General features: G+C 32.2%; 1 protein-coding gene across 2 annotated transcripts in view; it reads right to left on the bottom strand.

Annotated features, from left to right (window-relative positions):
* Hk (potassium voltage-gated channel subfamily A regulatory beta subunit hyperkinetic) overlaps nt 1-18,944 on the bottom strand; it is a 43,487-nt gene that overhangs the window by 11,065 nt on the left and 13,478 nt on the right. For both annotated transcript variants that reach the window (XM_088271950.1, XM_088271958.1), the window contains exons 7-8: nt 16,603-16,696; nt 304-371 (exon numbers count right to left, since the gene is read on the bottom strand). In XM_088271950.1, coding sequence (XP_088128076.1) covers nt 304-371; nt 16,603-16,696 — 162 coding nt within the window. The remainder of the gene's footprint in view (nt 1-303; nt 372-16,602; nt 16,697-18,944) is intronic.

Genomic DNA, 18,944 nt, shown 5'->3' with positions numbered 1-18,944 from the left:
GGGCAACTTTCTTACTTGCGGGGATACATTCAATTAGTGTTTTTATATACATGTTTTGTAAAAAAACTGATATGCGGATGGGTTAATAAATTCTAATAATATTACATTACATTTCTTTGCTGGTTTTTACTAGTTTCGATTTGTTTACTACTCGGATTCTTTTTATCAATAAATAATTGTGTTATACTACACTCGGGAAAGATTCCTTTCGGATTCTTTAAAACACGATACGATGGTTTGTTGTAATTATTAGTGACCGTAGGCATCGAGATACCGAGAACGTTAAGAGAAGGGTCGACTTACCTTGATCTAGCATCTGTTGGGAAGTGGCGCTGAAGTCATCCATGCAGTCGAGCGATGCGATAGGCGCCCTGCAACTTGAAAATGTAAACCAATGAGGCGAATGCAGTGCTACCAATTAGTGGTGCTTTTCTCCATAGTAGGCCATGTGCTTCTGTGCTCATTGCGAATATTCAATGTGTTTTCAGAGAAATTGTTAAACTTTCTCTTGGTGAGTTACAAAATAACGTCAAATATACTCAATATGGCCAAAATATATCATTGATTTTAAAAGCATACATTTGCCGTTTTACTGTGAGAATTTCAAAGAGAAGCGTAATTTCAACGAGAATAATATTTTGTTTAAAAACATCTAACGGTAACGTTGTGCGAAGCAAGCATCTTTGTTCCAGTTACTTAGTGTTTAGTATATCGATCGATGTTCAATAGTACAACACATGTACCGATTGGTGTTTGGCGCAATAAATAAAATATTAAAAAGTACTTAACACTATTTTAGAGATATAAATATTTATTCAATAAATACCATTTTGTTGATGTTTATACACAATAATTACTAAAAACGAAAACTTCACCAAACTTGACCGAGGCGCGATGAAACGTCGTGTTTCGGTATCGGTTCCGAACTAACTCTGACAATGTCAACCCTAGGACCTCCTAAACACTGAGTGTCGAACAATCGATTCCCTTTAATCATTTCTAGCCCAACATGAAAACAACTACATCCAGGGGTGGACTGCCAATTTTATAACAAGGGGCTCGTGGGTAGAGGGGGGAGGTGTATTAGTGTAACTATCCAAAATACATAATAATTAAAAATAATAAAAAATACTTAATATGCATATCAAACGACAAAATATAGATATAACTTATTTTTAACGGTAGAAAATTCTGATAGCTGTAATTTAATCTAGAGAATTTAATCTGTAGAATATTTCTGATGGCTTTAATTTAGAGAATATATTTCCTCTCAATTTAACAAGGGGCTAGCCGGCCCAAGTCAATTTAACAAGGGGCTCGCGTGAGCCCCTCTGATCCACTTGCAGCCCACCACTGACTACATCAATAGTACATCTATGTTCTAGATCTAGCATCGAGAACCGTTTTAATGAGGATTTAAATGTTACACAACAAAATATATCGAGATATTTAAAACTTTTATAATACACAATTTTTTAACATACAACTTTTTAAATGATTTACAAGTTACTATTTTACACGAGATAACGGATCCTTAGAAGATGTGTCGCAATGTATTATTTTTATAAATATTTATTTTACCAGAAACCCATTTTATAAATAAAATTAATTTTCAAAATTAAATCCAAAATGTAAAAAAAAAGATTACCGTTATTCGATTTTTGTTAACGTAACACTATCTAGAACCCATTAAATAAAAATAAAATGGTTGTTTTATTTTTTCCTTCATGTTTATATAAATGTATATATATATATATATATATATATATATATATATATATATATATATATATATATATATATATATATATATATATATATATATATATATATATATATATATATATATATATATATATGTATATTTGTATGTATGTACAAATAATTATGAGAAGAGTTTGTAGTATAATAAAAATGTATTAAATTTGCGAATAATGCTAAGTCGCGATCCCGTTTGAACATCAAATACCATCATATTCACATGTTGAGAAATGCTTTATTTTATGTTTTAATTATGTATCCAATAGTACCTTAGCTGAATACCATAAAACGTTTTTAAAACTATTTGTGAAAATTAACAAAACGTAAATTTTCTTGTTGCTTTAGTGAAAAAATAATTTTTATTTTTATTTCTTATTCGTACTTATCGGTAGGTATTCAATTGATTACCATGCAAAAGATATAAATTTTTATATAGACACTGATGTGATGGATTCGAAAAGTTATTTTTTTCTTATTTATATGTATTTTAGGTATTTAGGTGTAGTTGCGGAATATAAACCAATAAATACTTAGAAACCATTTTAAATATTCACTGTGTAATACAATTAGACTAAGAAGAATGTACATATGTATTATGTGAGTACATCTTTAAATGAAACGGTAGAAAAAAGAAAAAAGTGATTTTGTGCAAAATGAATACCTGCTAGAAATAATTTATGAATGCTAAGCCATCTATCTACTCTACGAATGAGATGAATATTATGTAATAATATGTAAGTTGCGGCACTATACAAATTGAAATAATTCGCTATGAAACAGAATTTACATATGTATGCATCAGTCATGCACTATACTTAGGATCTACACATACATATGTAATGGTATCTACATTTGGTTATACATGAGCTCGAGGTATAATAAGTAACGAGAGAAGACAAATAATGGATTAGAAATAATCGTACATGGTTCTGAAATCATAATATATTCACAAAACAGTGTTACATGACTGGGGTTACTATCGTTAGCTCTGGGACTGAATAACGGACAATCGAAATAACAATAGCAGTACAGAAACACTGTTTATTGAATCACAATACATCATAATACTGAGACATCGAAGATAAGAAGGCGGATGATAACATAACGTAGAATTCTTCATGTCTTCAAAATAATGTGATTTTCGTCCGCGTCATGTCCGATCGGCTTATCCCGTTCCGAGATGAGAACAAAATATAGACAAGAGAGGTTCCGTCCAGAGGTAGAGGTGAACCGAAAATGGTGAAAAGCTAAACCGTGGTGCAATATTGAGGTAGGTATGCAGTTACCGATAGATGGTAGGCACGGGGTTGGAGTCTTCGCTCGTGTTGTCGGCGTTGTCGGCGGCCTGCGGGCCCAGGCAGGCGGCGGCGGCGGGCGGCGCGGGCGCGGCGGCCGCCACGTGGTTGCACACTACTACTTGCGACATCTTGCGGTGCACGCCCTGGCTGTGGAGGCCCGAAGTGGTCGGAGAAGTGTTCAGACAGACGTTTAGCATACCCGCGCCCGGATCTTCTGTCTTCTCGCGGTGCTCCTCCTCAGTGCGAGGAAACGCGGTACGAGCGACTCGCCGAACGACACGTGATCGCTGCCATTACCGTAGGATTCGAATAAGTCGGGTTTCAAATTGGTCGGATTTCGTCAAAAGTTATATAGGAAAATAAAATCAAATAATAATTACGATGAACAGCCTCCAGTCTGAAATGAAACAAAACAAAAAAGAAAAGAATATATATGTACATTTTATAGATCTGTCAAATCATAACTGCTTTCGGTAATGCTGACTTCTAGAACGAGGAAAGCGTAATAATCGTTTCTGTAATTGTTTCGTTCTTAATCTTCTTAAGTACACAGATAAGAGTTTTCTAGGAAGTGTGAATGAACATGATGTCTATGTTTATCTAAATCAAACAAGTGCATATATATATAAAGAATGAGCAGTGTGAGGAAAAAAATCTAAAATGAAAGATCTCAAGAATCTTAGTTTCTATACTACGTTGATTAATGTATGAGGAACTAAACTGGGCTGATTAAAAAAATATAATAATCATTTTAGATAAGGTCTGCAGAAGAGTACGCAAAAATACATCTGGTAATAGTTTTGATTATATATGGTATAAATTTTACTGACGACGTTTCTATCAAAAAGCTCAGAAACCAAACTCCATGTGAGTTGGTCCAAATATACAGTACAGAGACGCAACGCTTGTACGTATACGCATAAGACATTAAATATTCGTGATTCCCCATCTCTCACACATAGCACAATACCAATACCCAAACATACGTTTGTAAGGGGTTGATAGGGTTGGTCTCAACGCTGATGGAGTTGGGAAAAACAGCGTTTATTTCATTAAAACCTTACTTTCTTAAACAGACCTACAAACTAAATATCGATTGCCTATCGATCACTACATACATTCATGCATCTCCTCTTACGTATCCGCCGATTATCCCATTTAAAGTCTTTTTACTCACAAACTAAAATTAATTTCTCAAATCACTATATATTACAGACAATTAGTTATTTATTTTCTTCCTTTGATTACTAGTTTCACACAATGAACAAATTAAAGAAATAAATGAAAAACCAAATAGATTTAATGTCTTCTGTCGTGTTTAATAGACTGACCACGGTTCAATGAAGAAAAATTGTCAGATTTCTATCCGGCACAGGAAGGAAAAGGGGCCAAATGATGATTTTACCACACATACGAAATTTGATTAACATCGCCAATCATGTTTTGCCTCCAGATCAAAATTAAAATGTTTTTTTTTGTTTGTTTTTTTTTTAATTGAGTAATTAATCATGCTTTAAACAGTTAAAAAAAAATTAGAAGTAAGTGAAATAAAACAGAGTAATACTTTTTTATAACAACAAAGAATTTGCAAAAATGACACGTATTTTCTAGTAATTTGTGTGAAGAATTATAATACATCGCTCACTCCTTTCAAGAACGTCATTAATAAATAAACAAATGATTTTTCAGGAGAACGTTTTTATGTTTAAAAATATAATACAATGTATTGAACATTTTACTGTTTAGGTAAAACCTAAAGGTTTTTTCTCCATTTGAAAAATTTAGTATATTAAAAAAAAAATTAAACAATACTTTTCTTCAAAATGCAAAAACAACACTTTCTACCCTGTAGTGGGTAAACATTAAATAAAAAATATATTTCGAAAACATGCACAACTGAAAATTGACGATTTTTGATTTATGTCGTTCTCGAAAGGAGTGAGCGATATATAAAAAATTGTCGTGGCAATAAATCTGGATTCAAATTTCTTATTTTTTTGTGAAGGCGTCTTTTTCCGATTTTCAACATAATATGACTGAAGCCTCCGTAACAGTTTTCCAGCCCTTTCAACTGGTTGAGTGTGACGTGGGAGGTGCAAAATTGACCATTTTCCTACTGCTTTCATTTGACAAATTGTTGGATACCTTCGTCAAATATCAATTTCAATGTTGGTAGTTCTGTTATATTCTCCTACCATTAATAAAATCAATGTAAGATGATGCTTAAACGTAATTGGATCGTGTTATGCAGAAACCACCCAATCCACAATTTGCAAAATTTGCTTTGGTGAATGCTACTTCATCAATAATATTTTTTTAATTTTTTCAAAGGCCAACTTAGATTATGCATTATTTTTAAAGATTTTTTTTCTAACCCACAACCAGTAAATCCATGAAAAAAAATGCTTAAATATGAAGCTTTCAGCATTTTTCACATTAAAATTATATTTACATACATTAAAATATTGCCGAAAAAATCGATGTTATTTGATTTTTTTATTTTGCTGAATCCATCCAACCAATAAAATACCAAACTTTTACGTTATTGACAAAATAATCAAAATGTTCAAAATAACACACAGTAAACAATACTTATGTATGGTAATATGGACACAAACCTAACTTCTACCATTTAACATAGAGATCTTATATTTTATATAATTTTTTTGACATCTCATCAAATATGAAGAAGAGTAAGGAATTCTGGGTATTTACGGGGTTGACGACCATTATAGGCTGGTTTAAGTGATCACTTTACACACGTGTAACATTCACCAATTCTACCCATTATTGACAACCACACTACTCAAATTCTTGGAAGTTCTATATATATATGAACCAATTTAAAAACCTTGTTCTTGAATTACTAGAACTTCACTAGAGACATCTATTGGTGAGATGAAAAGAAGCTTTTTATTGAGCAGAAACTCTTTTATTAGTATGTGAGTTTTAAAGATGCAGAAGAATATGAATTTATTATAGTTATCATAAGTCTTCACACAAATTACTAGAAAATACGTGGCATTTTTGTAAATTTTTCATTATTATAAATAAATATAACTCTTTTTATTTCAATTACTTCTAATTTTTTAAACTGTTTTAAGCCTCACTTATTACTCAATTAAAAAAAAAAACATTAAAAAACATTTTATTATTCTAAAAACATTCAAATGCAATTTCCCAGCTTGCCAATTTGTGGGTTGGATGGTTTCTGCATAACATGGTCCAATTAATGTTGTAGACTTTCGAAACGCGACGAGCTGCTGGTTCACTAATTCAGACCAATACATTTTCAGGGTGTAAGAAGTAACTCCTTTGTCCAAAGTCCTTTGAATTACCGAACCTACATATTTTGGTTATCAGTTCTTTTGATAAATAAGTTTAAATAGATGTTGATCTCCGTCTTTATGAGAAGAAAAGTACAGCTTCGTTGAGGGGAAAACCTCAACGACATTCTAAGCAAGAAGTATTGATTATTCAGAAGCAGATTCCATTGTGATATTCAAAGGTAGAAATTGATTGGCACGAGTCAGACGGGTGTGAGATGCTTGTGATTTGTTTCACAAATCCTTTAGAAATGTTTATATAGAAACCGCCACAGTTATTCTTTATTAATAATTTTGGTATGTATCGATCTTGAGCGCAACACATAGGTTACCGTAGAACAGGGCTACTTGAACTTGGATGTGTTACTTCTTGTTGTTGCCCAGTACAAAAAGTATTTAGATCGTGGTATCGATCGAAGTATCGTGACAATAAGTGTCACCTGTCAGGGAAACGATGAATCATGTCGATACGTTCATTATTGTAGACCAAACACAGATTAATTTTTTTTTTGTACTGGGCTCATGTAACATATCAAAATTCAAGTAGCCCCGTTCTACGGTACACTGTTAATATTAATTTAAACGGAGCAACGGGTTTATTATTGATTTATTTAACAGATTATTTTATTTTATATTATATGCTCTTTTACTCGTTTATACGGGACAGCTGAAATGGAAACTTTTGATTACATTTCTTTAATTTTAGAAATGACGATGTCCTCTATTTCGTTAAATGTTGGTTCATTGTAAATTTTATTAACACGTTTTACTTTATACCGGTTTCACACAAGTATTTTCATTGAATCTTCGGAGTTTGGTAATATGGTGTATTTAATATTACTCAAATTACCAAACTATCGGTATTTTCACTTTGTGCGAGTACAATCCATGCCAAAAATGATAAAAAAGAGCACAACATAATTTTCAGTTTTACTAGCCCGAACTACACGTATACTGGAAACGTGTGCTTTAAGTTCTTTCACATATGGCTCACTCCTTTCAAGAACGTCATAAATCAAAATACTTGATTTTTCAGGAGAACGATTTTAAAGTTTAAAAATATAACACAATGTATTAAAAATAAATATCAAGCCACTTATTGAACTTTTTACTGTGCAACAGATCTTTTTAGGTAAAACCTGAAGGTTTTTTCTACATTTGAAAAATATTTAATTTATTTATAAAAATAATTAAACAACACATTTTCTTCAAAATGCAAAAACAATAATTTCTGCCCTGTAGCGGGTAAATATTAAGTTAAAAATATGCCTCTTTTGCTGGGATATAGTACATTTTCTGGGCATTCCGAAAACATGCACAACTGAAAATTGACGATTTTTGATTTATGACGTTCTTGAAAGGAGTGAGCGATATGGCTCACTCCTTTCAACAACGTCATATATCAAACCCGTCAATTTTCAGTTGTGCATGTCTTCAGAATGCCCAGAAAATGTACTGTATCCCAGCAAAAGCGGGATATTTTTAACTTAATATTTATCCGCTACAGGACAGAAAGTGTTGTTTTTGCATTTGGAAGAAAAGGTATTGTTTAATTATTTTTTTTAATATACTAAATATTAATTTATTATTAGATTAAAACCAATATTTTTAGCTTATCCACTTTTTTATTTGACCAGCGACCGGGTTTCGTCGCTGGTCAAATAAAAAAGTGGATAAGCTAAAAATATTGGTTTTAATCTAATAATAAATTAAAAATGCAATTCCATCACGAAGTGTCAGTGGGTAATATAAATCTATTAAAAAATACTAAATACTTTTCGAATGGAGAAAAACATTCAGGTTTTACCTAAAAAGATCTGTTGCACAGTAAAAAGTTCAATAAGTGGCTTGATATTTATTTTTAATACATTGTGTTATATTTTTAAACTTAAAAAACGTTCTCCTGAAAAATCAAGTTTTTTGATTTATGATGTTCTTGAAAGGAGTGAGCGATATACTAGCGTTCCTCGACTTGATCCACCCACCCATTAAATACCCTTACCTAAACTAAAAATCATGGCATATGCATGAAAAGTCACGTTTAATAATTAGAATCAAAACTGGAACTTACCTTGAAAACCACATAAAATGAAACATCGACATCAATCCGGAAACAGATAAACGGAATGATTTTATAAATGTATAATCTGCATATGTTATTTAAGAACCGTTTGGCATCTTTTTATTGCTGTGTCCATTAATAAATCTAATAAAAATGAAACCACCAAAATATCATAAAATATTTCATCGATAAAATTAAGAAAGGTGTGTTGAGATGGTTTGGACATGTAGAGCGAATGAGTGAGGAAAGAACGGTAAAACACATTTATGGGGAGAATGTAATTGGAAAAAAGGAGCAATGGAAGACCGAGAAAAACATGACACGATCAGGTATGCCAAATACTTGAAAGTGGTCAAGTTAGGAGTCGTAACAATCGGCGGGTACGTATGAGGTGCGTGAACGTGGAAGAGGCGAAGAATGTTTGCAAAGACAGAGTGGTGTAGCGTTCTATTCTCTCTGCCTACCCCTGCGGGGAAGCGGCGTGATGGTTAGTTAGTTAAAATGAAAACGGCCTACCCCAGATTTAACCCATCACTGAAAGATCGAAGTAAATGTCACTGAACATCAACCTTTTTAAAAAATGTATCGTTATAAATTAGAAAACACATGTCCCTTTGTTCAAAATTTGAAATCTCTTAAAGTAATTCACCGAATGCTTTTTTTAAGTACCGCAACTGGTAAAAATAAACGTGATAGTTAAAAACATAATATTTGAAAAGCAGATTTTTTTACAGTAATGGCAGCCCCATCTGTTGACCTTAACAGTAATACACGCAATACTAAACATCGCTCATGGCGAACAGGTTTGCTTTTTAACATCTGCTGAAGTGTTGTTTTTTATATTATAGTTCATTAGTGTTATATAATTTTTAAAGTTTTCCATTGCTTCACCAAGCATTATGAATTTAATCATATTATAAATGAGCGTTTCTTAATAATAAATATTTTTTCATTTAACCTAACTGAGCCATAGCAACGCTTGGTATCATAAATGGTATGGTAGTTATAAAGAAATCCCTCTCTCCTTATTTAAATATTACTCATAAAAATTTAAATTTTTGTTACGAAAGACACATTGATTTTTCAATTCACTATTTTAAAATCAGCAAAGTATTCATAGAAATGAAACCGCTGAATATTTTAAGTGAGATCTCGCGCAACTGCGCGAGTCAGTTAAAGCATCACCGCTCGACGAAAGAGTAAATGCATACATTAGAAAATAAGAAATAAATTTAAATTTTATTTCTCACTTTACTTTAAATATACAGTAAAATATCAAATTTATTCTAAGGGGTACATTACAACCGGTAGGTACTTTATATTAGGTAGGTACATTAAGAACAGTGCTTTAATTATTCAATTTTCTTCAATGAATTTTATGACATGTTTTGAATATTGAAATTCAAAATTAAAACAAATTCAAAATTAATTTGAAAGTCATAAATTAAACCCTGAAGAGGGCAACAGGTTGTTGTCGAAACTAGTTGGTTGATAAAAATGTGAGTGGATCAAAAAACAAAGTCTTTTTATTTCTCAAAATAATTTTATGACAGTTCAAATCAAAATGGCGAATGCCATACATTAAGAAATACCTATGAAAATTTTTAATCGAGGATTGGGAATTAGAAAAGATTTTTTTTAAATTTCATGAACACAGTTATCTTCTTTTTTTAAGGTCAAGCTCGCAAATTTTTACTTAAATCGGGTGAGAGGTATAGAATCCTTTAAAAGATATATCATACATATAAACAAACATTGATTTTTATGGATATAGAATATTAATAATATATATTTTTTTTACACATATTTAAGCTTTGTCGTTACCTAACAGACTGGTGTTCATATTAATTGGAAATTTTATTATGTTTAACAACGGCTGTGACGTTCGCTTTGGAATATTTGACAGATGGGTATTGAAAATATGACTGTTTGACGGTAGGATACAGTGGGGTGGTGTTTTAGTACCTATGGATAGACTTTTTGTATCAAACTAAAAAGTCAATGTAAATAAGCCCAACGGAGTCCCTTCTTGTAATAAAATCGAGATTTATTTGCAGTGCGTCGTAACGTAACGTAACGTCGTAACGTTGCTCGCTGAATATACGAATGCTCGCATCGTAACGTGTTACGTTACGACGAAACGGCCCCACCTTTAGAGTATATCGAACATTAAAGACGAATCGATTACGGAAGACCATTTGTGACGCCTACATTCAAAATCCATCAGATCTATGTGAGTCGATTTTACAAAAAATGCTAAATTCTCCGTGTAACATTTATGTTTCAAAGGCCAAAGATCTTAATTTTTGACCACTCTCTGATTAGCCGATATGGATCAGGGCAAGTTTCATGAATATAGTGGAATTTGAAATACAACGCTATTGTTGAGTATTTTTTAACAGGGTTTTCAAGTACATAAATATTTTAAACAATAAAACCCACAGTTGGCATTCCGATAAAAAAATTCTTTTAAAATCTTATAAAATTGAATCTGATGGATTTTGAAAGTAGGCGACACATTTGGCGTTGCCGGTTTAACGCTTTTGGTTTTGGCAGAAAACAAGTCCTTTTTTTAAATACCGTTTATGTAGTTTATGTATAAATATAATATATGTGTCAATAAGGTTTCTTGTAGGTTTGACATATGTTATAATCAACGCATACCTAAATTGACATAAAAAACATACAGCGAAGCAGTTTTTTCTGTGGTATTTTTGACAAATTTCGTGTCGAAATAAGGTCATGTTCAGGAATTTATGCTTTGCCATGCCGAGAAATCTGCTGCCGAATTGAATAGAATTCGCGTGGCGACCTACGCCGACAATGCCCCATCGGAAATGACTTGACGATATCGGTTCAAGGCAATTTTGACTTGAACCATCCGAAACGGAAAATCAGCCAAAAAAGTTAGAGGACATCGAATTACAAGCTCTTTTGGACGAGCACAACATCTAATAGGAAAAAAGGCTCACTATGCAACTAGATTCGCTCGGATATTTCCGAGTGCCTGCTTTATCAAAAGATTCAGAGGAACGGAAAATGGGTGCCTCACGAATTGCACGAACGGCAGCATGAACGACATCGCAACCAAAAGGAAAGCGTTTTTTGTATTGAATTGTTAATGGCAACGGTAGGCGGATATTTTTGAAGAATCCTAAAGGGCATGAAGTCGTGGGTTGACATCGTCCACCAGACCGAGTCGTTTCGAAAAAAAACATTGCTTTGAGTTTGGTGGGATCATAAGGACTAATCATATCGACTTTCCTTCGCAACTACTTAGAGACACTCAACTGGGAGGTCCTACCCCACCAACTTGGCCTTTTCCGACTACCGATTAGCACAGCAGCACTTAGATTCGTAAGAAGACATCCGAAAATGCCTTTTGCCTCAAAAATCGAGGTCTTTTTTTTGGCAAGGTATCCGTAACTTGTCAAAAAGATTATGCAAATGTGTAGCTAGCGAGGGCCAATAAATTTAATAAACCATTTACATGCATGATAATGCTTGTATTTTCTTCTACCGTAATCACTCCATAAAAGTCGAGCATTAGCTTTACAACACTTCCACCTGTATCGTTCGCTACATTGATCAACTATTCGCTATTTTTGGCTTCAGAAAATAAGTCATAAAAGTTTTAATGCGGCTGTTTTGGCGTTATGTCGCTTTGGCGCCAAACGTTTTAGCGCAGGCAATGTAAGATAAAATAAATTATTTTTCAATAGAGATTTTGCTATTTAATCCTTATTTTTTTAAATAAAGTTTTAGCTCCACGAATCTAAAGCATTTAACGACTATCGTCGTCGTATGTGTTTTTTTTATTTTAGATCATCAATGACAAAATGAACAGTGTACAAGATGGGAAATATTAAAATTATGATATGGGGCATCTCTCGCTCATTCCCTTCAATAACGTCATAAATAAAAAATCATTAATTTTCAGTTGTGCATGTTTTCGGAATGTCCAGAAAATGTACTATATCCTAGCAAATGAAACATATTTTTAACTTAATATTTACCAGCTACAGAATAGAAAGTGTTGTTTTTGCATTTTGAAGAAAATGGATTGTTTAATTATTTTTTTAAATATACTAAATATTTTTCAAATGGAGAAAAAAACCTTCAGGTTTTACTTAAAAAGATCTGTTGCACAGTAAAACGTTCAATAAGTGGCTTGATATTTATTTTTAATAAATTGTATTATATTTTTAAACTTTAAAAACGTTCTCCTGAAAAATCATGTTTTTTGATTTATGACGTTCTTGAAACGAGTGAGCGATATGTCAAAATTTTCAAAAAAGCTTTACTATTCACCGCTAGATATTATTTTTGTGTTATGCTTATAATCTGTTAAAACATACATTAAACAGTTAATAATCCGTTAATCTTGTCAGTTGCTAGTAATTGACACCGCAAATGAATACTTTACCTACTCTGTACAGTATAAGGAATAACCACTTATCAACTATGCTGTTTCTTAATATTGCCCCTCCCTACGCATTAAATTATTTATGGAAGGTACTGTAGTGAGTGTTTACTTGTCTATCATAGCTGTAACAACTACACTTGTGTATTTCTAAATTAGAAAATGGCGTCAATCGTGAATATAAAATAGTACAGAATTGAATAAATTACGCCGGGCATCATATTCAAATTAGAATAGGCAGTATTATAAATTCACACATATTAAAGTTATTTCTCTTATCAGAATTTTCGTAAGTGTATAAATTTATACATAATGTGATATTAAAGGAAATAAGCATAATGTACATTTTTACACAGTTAGATCCAGGTACAACTCTTCAGAAATATCAGTGTAATTTTGTCTCTCATATAATACTATTCGAATTAACATTGTGATTCATTATATAAATCGGTATACATCCATCACTAAGTTACGTTTCTGCATAGTTGGTATTGAGAAGTGTTAGAATTCAATCCACAACTTTATCGACCAACAGTTTAAGAAACCATATGTTTCCATCTCGCTAAACTTACCGAATATGTTCTTCCTTCAGAGATTAGTATATAACATGCGGTGAAAGGTTGACCAGAACAGTGTTCAATAAATACTGACTGCATTTATCCTAACCAGATCATTTGTAAACATCAATATGACTGTAGAGAGACTGGACAAAAAAGATAAGATTTTTTAAATATTCATATCGGTTTGAGGAGATGGTGGTAAAAATTCATTTACAGATAATTTGAATGACATGGTATACAAATATATATATATATATATATATATATATATATATATATATATATATATATATATATATATATATATATATATATATATATATATATATATATATATATATATATATATATATATATATATATATATATATATATATATATATATATATATATATATATATATATATATATATATATATAATAAAAAGAGTAATATTTTTTAAAAAATATATATGGCTGAATAAAGTATTCTTTACGTGTTTTTTTAATCTGTTTACGACTCTTGTTGATTTATCCTTATTCCTGTTACATGTCCACTTTTGTTTATTTTTCTATGTACATTTATTGCGGCAAAATGTGAAATATATTTTTTTTTTACATAATATGTAATTTTATCCGGAAAGTAATTTTCTTTGCTATATATGCATACTTATAAGGACTCTGATTATTGATCTTTTATTGCGAGCTTAAAAATATCTTAACATTTATATGAAAATTAATTTTGTTATTTTATTTTTCATGTGTAAAAAACGTTATTGAAAAATGGAAAGTAAAACAACATTTTACAATGATTTTTTTTAAAATATGAGTAAAATTGAATGAAAAAGCAAAGTACTTTGTAATGTAAAAATAAAAATAATTTGTTATATTGCTCAGACGCATTCTAATAAAATACGGAAGAAGCAAAATATTATTCGCTTGAAATGAGTTTATTCCCCAGCATATGTAATCGTGACGGTTTATAGTTAAATGTACGTACAATATATTTCGTAATTTCATGATTTTTTGTTTTCAGGGGTGCTAGAGTATTATAGGGTGTATTAATTGCCACAAATTTAGTTTTGGAATATTCACCGTATGGTTGAGAAAGAAATATAGTTGGATTATTACATCTTTCCTCGTTTCGCACATGCGGCCTCTGAGCAATATTATATAGGGCATGGAACAGCATTAACCTAGAAATCAAACACAAACTGTTACGACTGCAAAAAAAAAGAAAAAATAAATGCTCCTACCTTTCCAGATGGTCCCAGCGCCTCGAGCAGCAAACGTTTTCACTCAAAAAAATATTTTTTCAAGGGATGAAAAACCAAGAATGGGATTATGACAAAATAATTGGGGTAAATTTACGCGGTTGCGCAGATTTCGACGGTGCGCGTAGTGTCTTGTCGCAGTGAGAAAGAAAAATGTTTATGGATACCGGGATGTCAGGATTAATAAGGATGATAAAGGGAATCTGGTGGTGGAAAATTGGAAGGTACCAGTTGGGGGAACCCTGCAAGCGTCTGCCTCAATGGTCGACACCGGAGACTGTTACCGCCGGAGCGAGTCGCAGCGCCTTTTCTACGCTCGGCAGTCGCGCCAATACTAGCGCCGACGTGTACGGACATGGGGATTCTCGAAGGGAGGCTTGCAACCCTAGCGAAGGGGTGAAATATAATAGTCACCCCAGATCCTTTTCTTCTTGATTGTTGATCAATATTTAATAATTTCTTACAAATACAGATGTATAATAATCATGTAATATATCATTTAAAATAAAGACCGAAAGAACAATAAAAAGCTCTCATAAAAGTAAATAATTTCAAACCCCAATTCGACTGACACACAATATAATAACTTAAACGTACCTAACAATAAAGCATTTTGAGATAACATTTTTGTTAATTGTTTTAAAATGAAAACCCCGCAAATAACGACTGAAATTTTACTGCTAAATGAAAGTCAACGGTCATTCCCAGGTTTTGGACAAAGGTAACAGGAATACAGTCAACAAAATACACTAACACAGAGAATCGCCCACGCAGCAGGAAGAGCGTCTGCGCAAGGCGCACTGGCGCAAAAGGGTCCAAGTAAAATGTCAAAACATTTTCATAGGGGGGGGAGTTTTCCGCAGACGATCGATTCAAACCGTTGAGTTTAAAAATGTTTAATAACAAAGCACTTTTTGTGTAATATCCCATATCGTTCGGACACAAACCGTACATAAGACGTAGTAGAGTGAAGGCATTATTGGAATTGAAGATGTTTAATACAAGTATATAATTCCTTATCTACGGAGCTCTTGCGTCTAATGATAGCTTGAGAAACACAAGTTTTTAAATTCCTAATTGAATACATAATACCGGATAAAATATAATTATTCACCGAAATCGAAAAATGTGTAATTTTATGCAAAAATTTGGTTAATATAACAAGATACATTGCCCATAAAGCGCTATATTTTAAACCATACTCAATTTCTGCGGATGCGTGGTGTAATGATAAGCACATTTTACTACCGTGCTGGAGGTTCCAGGTTCGATTCCCAGGGGGAGAGTGAAAATAAATGTAAGCGATGTTATTTTTCATATTTTAAATTTTTCAGCGACAAACATCCTTCTACGTTTTTTCATGATATCGGGACAATTTTAGCATAAAGCGACTTGGGATTATTCCAGCGACATGCAAGATTATTATAGAAAGACCCATTTGCCTCATAGCTGGACCAAAACCCCCCCAAAGACCGGTGCTGGATCTGAGATGCCTTAATTATTCAAATAATTTTCACAATGCGATAATGAATAGGTCATACATTAAACCATAGAAAATAAAAAAATATGGATAAAATTTTAATCGAACAACGTTTTAAAGGTTTTTTTTCATTAACAAAAAGTTTTTTCTACCTACATATGTACAATATATATATATATGTATATATATATATATATATATATATATATATATATATATATATATATATATATATATATATATATATATATATATATATATATAAATAAATATATATATATATATATATATATACATATATATATATATATATATATATATATATATATATATATATATATATATATATATATATATATATATATATATATATATATATATATATATATATATATATATATATATATATATATATATGTAGGTACAAACTTGCTCTCACCCTGGATACGTTGGAACTCGTCTCATATCCCGTGGACGATCACCAACTAAGATTTCAGGATAAATTGGCTGAATGCATTCTGTAGGAGAATCTCCTGTAATGAAAATAATACAAAATTCTGAGCAAATAATGTTTCCAAGCATTATATACTATTGTACATAACATACAAAAAGAGACACGTTTCCAGATTTCACTGCATGAATCAAGCATTGTAAAAAAAACTTATCAGTGGTAAAAACTCAGTTCTGTGAAGTATTTGGACACACTCAAAATTTTGTAAAAATAACAAGTCAAATTATAAGCTGCATAAAATTGAAAATCATGTTTTTAGGCGTTTGCCAGTATCTGAAAATAATCCTGGGTTGAGATCTTGCGTATTTCAAAAAGTTTCTTTGCTAATTAAAAGCTTTCTCAATCCAACATAGATGGCTCTTGCGAACTTATTTGAGATTAATATGAAGGATTTCCAAAAATTTGAGTAGTGTGGTTGTCAATGAGAAGAATAATGTATTTTTTCACCAATTCTCAATCCAACATAGATGGCTCTTGTGAACTCATTTGAGATTAATATGTAGGAGTTTAGTAGTGTGGTTGTCAATCATGAGTAGAATAATGAATTTTGCACTTGTGTAAAGTTCATCACTTAACCAGACTTTTACAGGTCAAACTTTCATTTTATCTTTCATCTTTGTTGAGATGTCTTAAAAATGTTTTAAAAATTCCTTCGCGGAGAAAACCCAGATTTGTGAAAAAGTACTCGTATTTGATACAAGCACCCTTAGCTTTCGTTACGGTTGTGTTTTCAACGTACACATTCAAATTATCGAAAAAGTTCGTTAATTCAGATAACAACTACAGAAAAGGTAATTTGTACGCAATTCAAACTGTCCGAAACACATTGTACCCTTTTTAAGGAAAATGTCGGCCCCATACTGAGACGTAATGATAGTCTATAATTATAAAATTGTAAGATAATCTCTCCAAATCTATTAGCTTTCCTTAAAAAAATCAATATGCCCGCGCTTTAAAACGTAACAGTCCACTGGACATATTAAACATATAATATGTCTCAACAGGAACGCAGCATCTTTTTTTTCGATGGGAATACGGAAGTCTGAGATTTCAGAGGGCTTACTACTTGGCATTGAGTGACTTTAGCTACTACTTTATACACTGTGTACTGTTTATCATTCGCCATGGAAAAAAATAAAGCCTGCACTCGTTTACGAGTGATTTGGGCTCTAACAAACCAAATACATTGTAATAACAATAAATAAAGGATGTAAGAGGAGATAGAGAGAAGAGGAAAAAATAACAATAAAGAACTGTCAAGGAAAATATAAAAAAAAAACTAACGATCTACATTAATTAAATAATATTAAAATGAGCACAGTAAAAAATATTGTTACTTCAATTATAACTTTGAAATGAGGATCGTATATAAATATACACACACACGCACATATGTGTATATATATATATATATATATATATATATAGGGTCCGCCATCTAAAGTTTTTTTTTTCAACTAGTGCTTATTTCGTGAATGGTAACACTTAGCTCATGTCTGATTTGACAGATAATTAGTTTTATCTTTCCGCTGAGCGAATATGGTTGTGTATACGCTTGAACAACGCTGGGAAATATTGCGACATTACTTTGAAAATCATGGTAATGTTGCAGAATGTGTGCGAAAATTGCGTACGGTTTTTGGAAGAAGAGAAGCACCGTCAGCTCCGTATGTTCGTTATCTTGTGAAAAAAGTGAAAGAAACTGGCATCCTCATCGATAAACCAAAGCGTGAAAAGCCAAAAACAGTGCGTACACCCGAGAATATCGATGTTGTGGCAGAAAGTGTGCGTGAAGCGCCATCAACATCAATTCACCGTCGTTCTCAACAATTGAACATTTCGGAGACATCATTGAGACGAATTTTGCATAAAGACCTTGGTATGACGCCATACAAAGTCCAATTGGTTCAGGAGTTGAAGCCAACTGACCATCCAATGCGTTTTCGCTTCGCTGAGTGGGCCTGCGATCGACTTACAGAAGATGCCGATTTTGCCAAAAAAATCATCTTTTCGGATGAAGCTCATTTTGATCTTGGCGGGTATGTAAACAAGCAAAATTGTCGTATTTGGGGCACAGAAAACCCGCACGCATACATTGAAAAGCCGGTACACCCAAAACGAGTCACTGTTTGGTGCGGATTTTGGTCCAGAGGCATAATTGGGCCATTTTTCTTTGAAAATGAGCAAGGAGTGGCCGTTACAGTCAATGGCGATCGTTATCGGGCCATGTTGAACGGATTTTTGTTCACAAAAATTGAAGAGGAGGATAT

Source organism: Brachycentrus maculatus, unplaced genomic scaffold, assembly GCF_059751285.1.
Source record: "Brachycentrus maculatus isolate JH-2025_06_01 unplaced genomic scaffold, ASM5975128v1 h1tg000029l, whole genome shotgun sequence".
In the NCBI taxonomy this organism is placed as follows: Eukaryota; Metazoa; Arthropoda; class Insecta; order Trichoptera; family Brachycentridae; genus Brachycentrus; species Brachycentrus maculatus.
The sequence above is the reverse complement of the archived record's forward strand: the minus strand, read 5'-3'. Positions and strand labels throughout refer to the sequence as shown.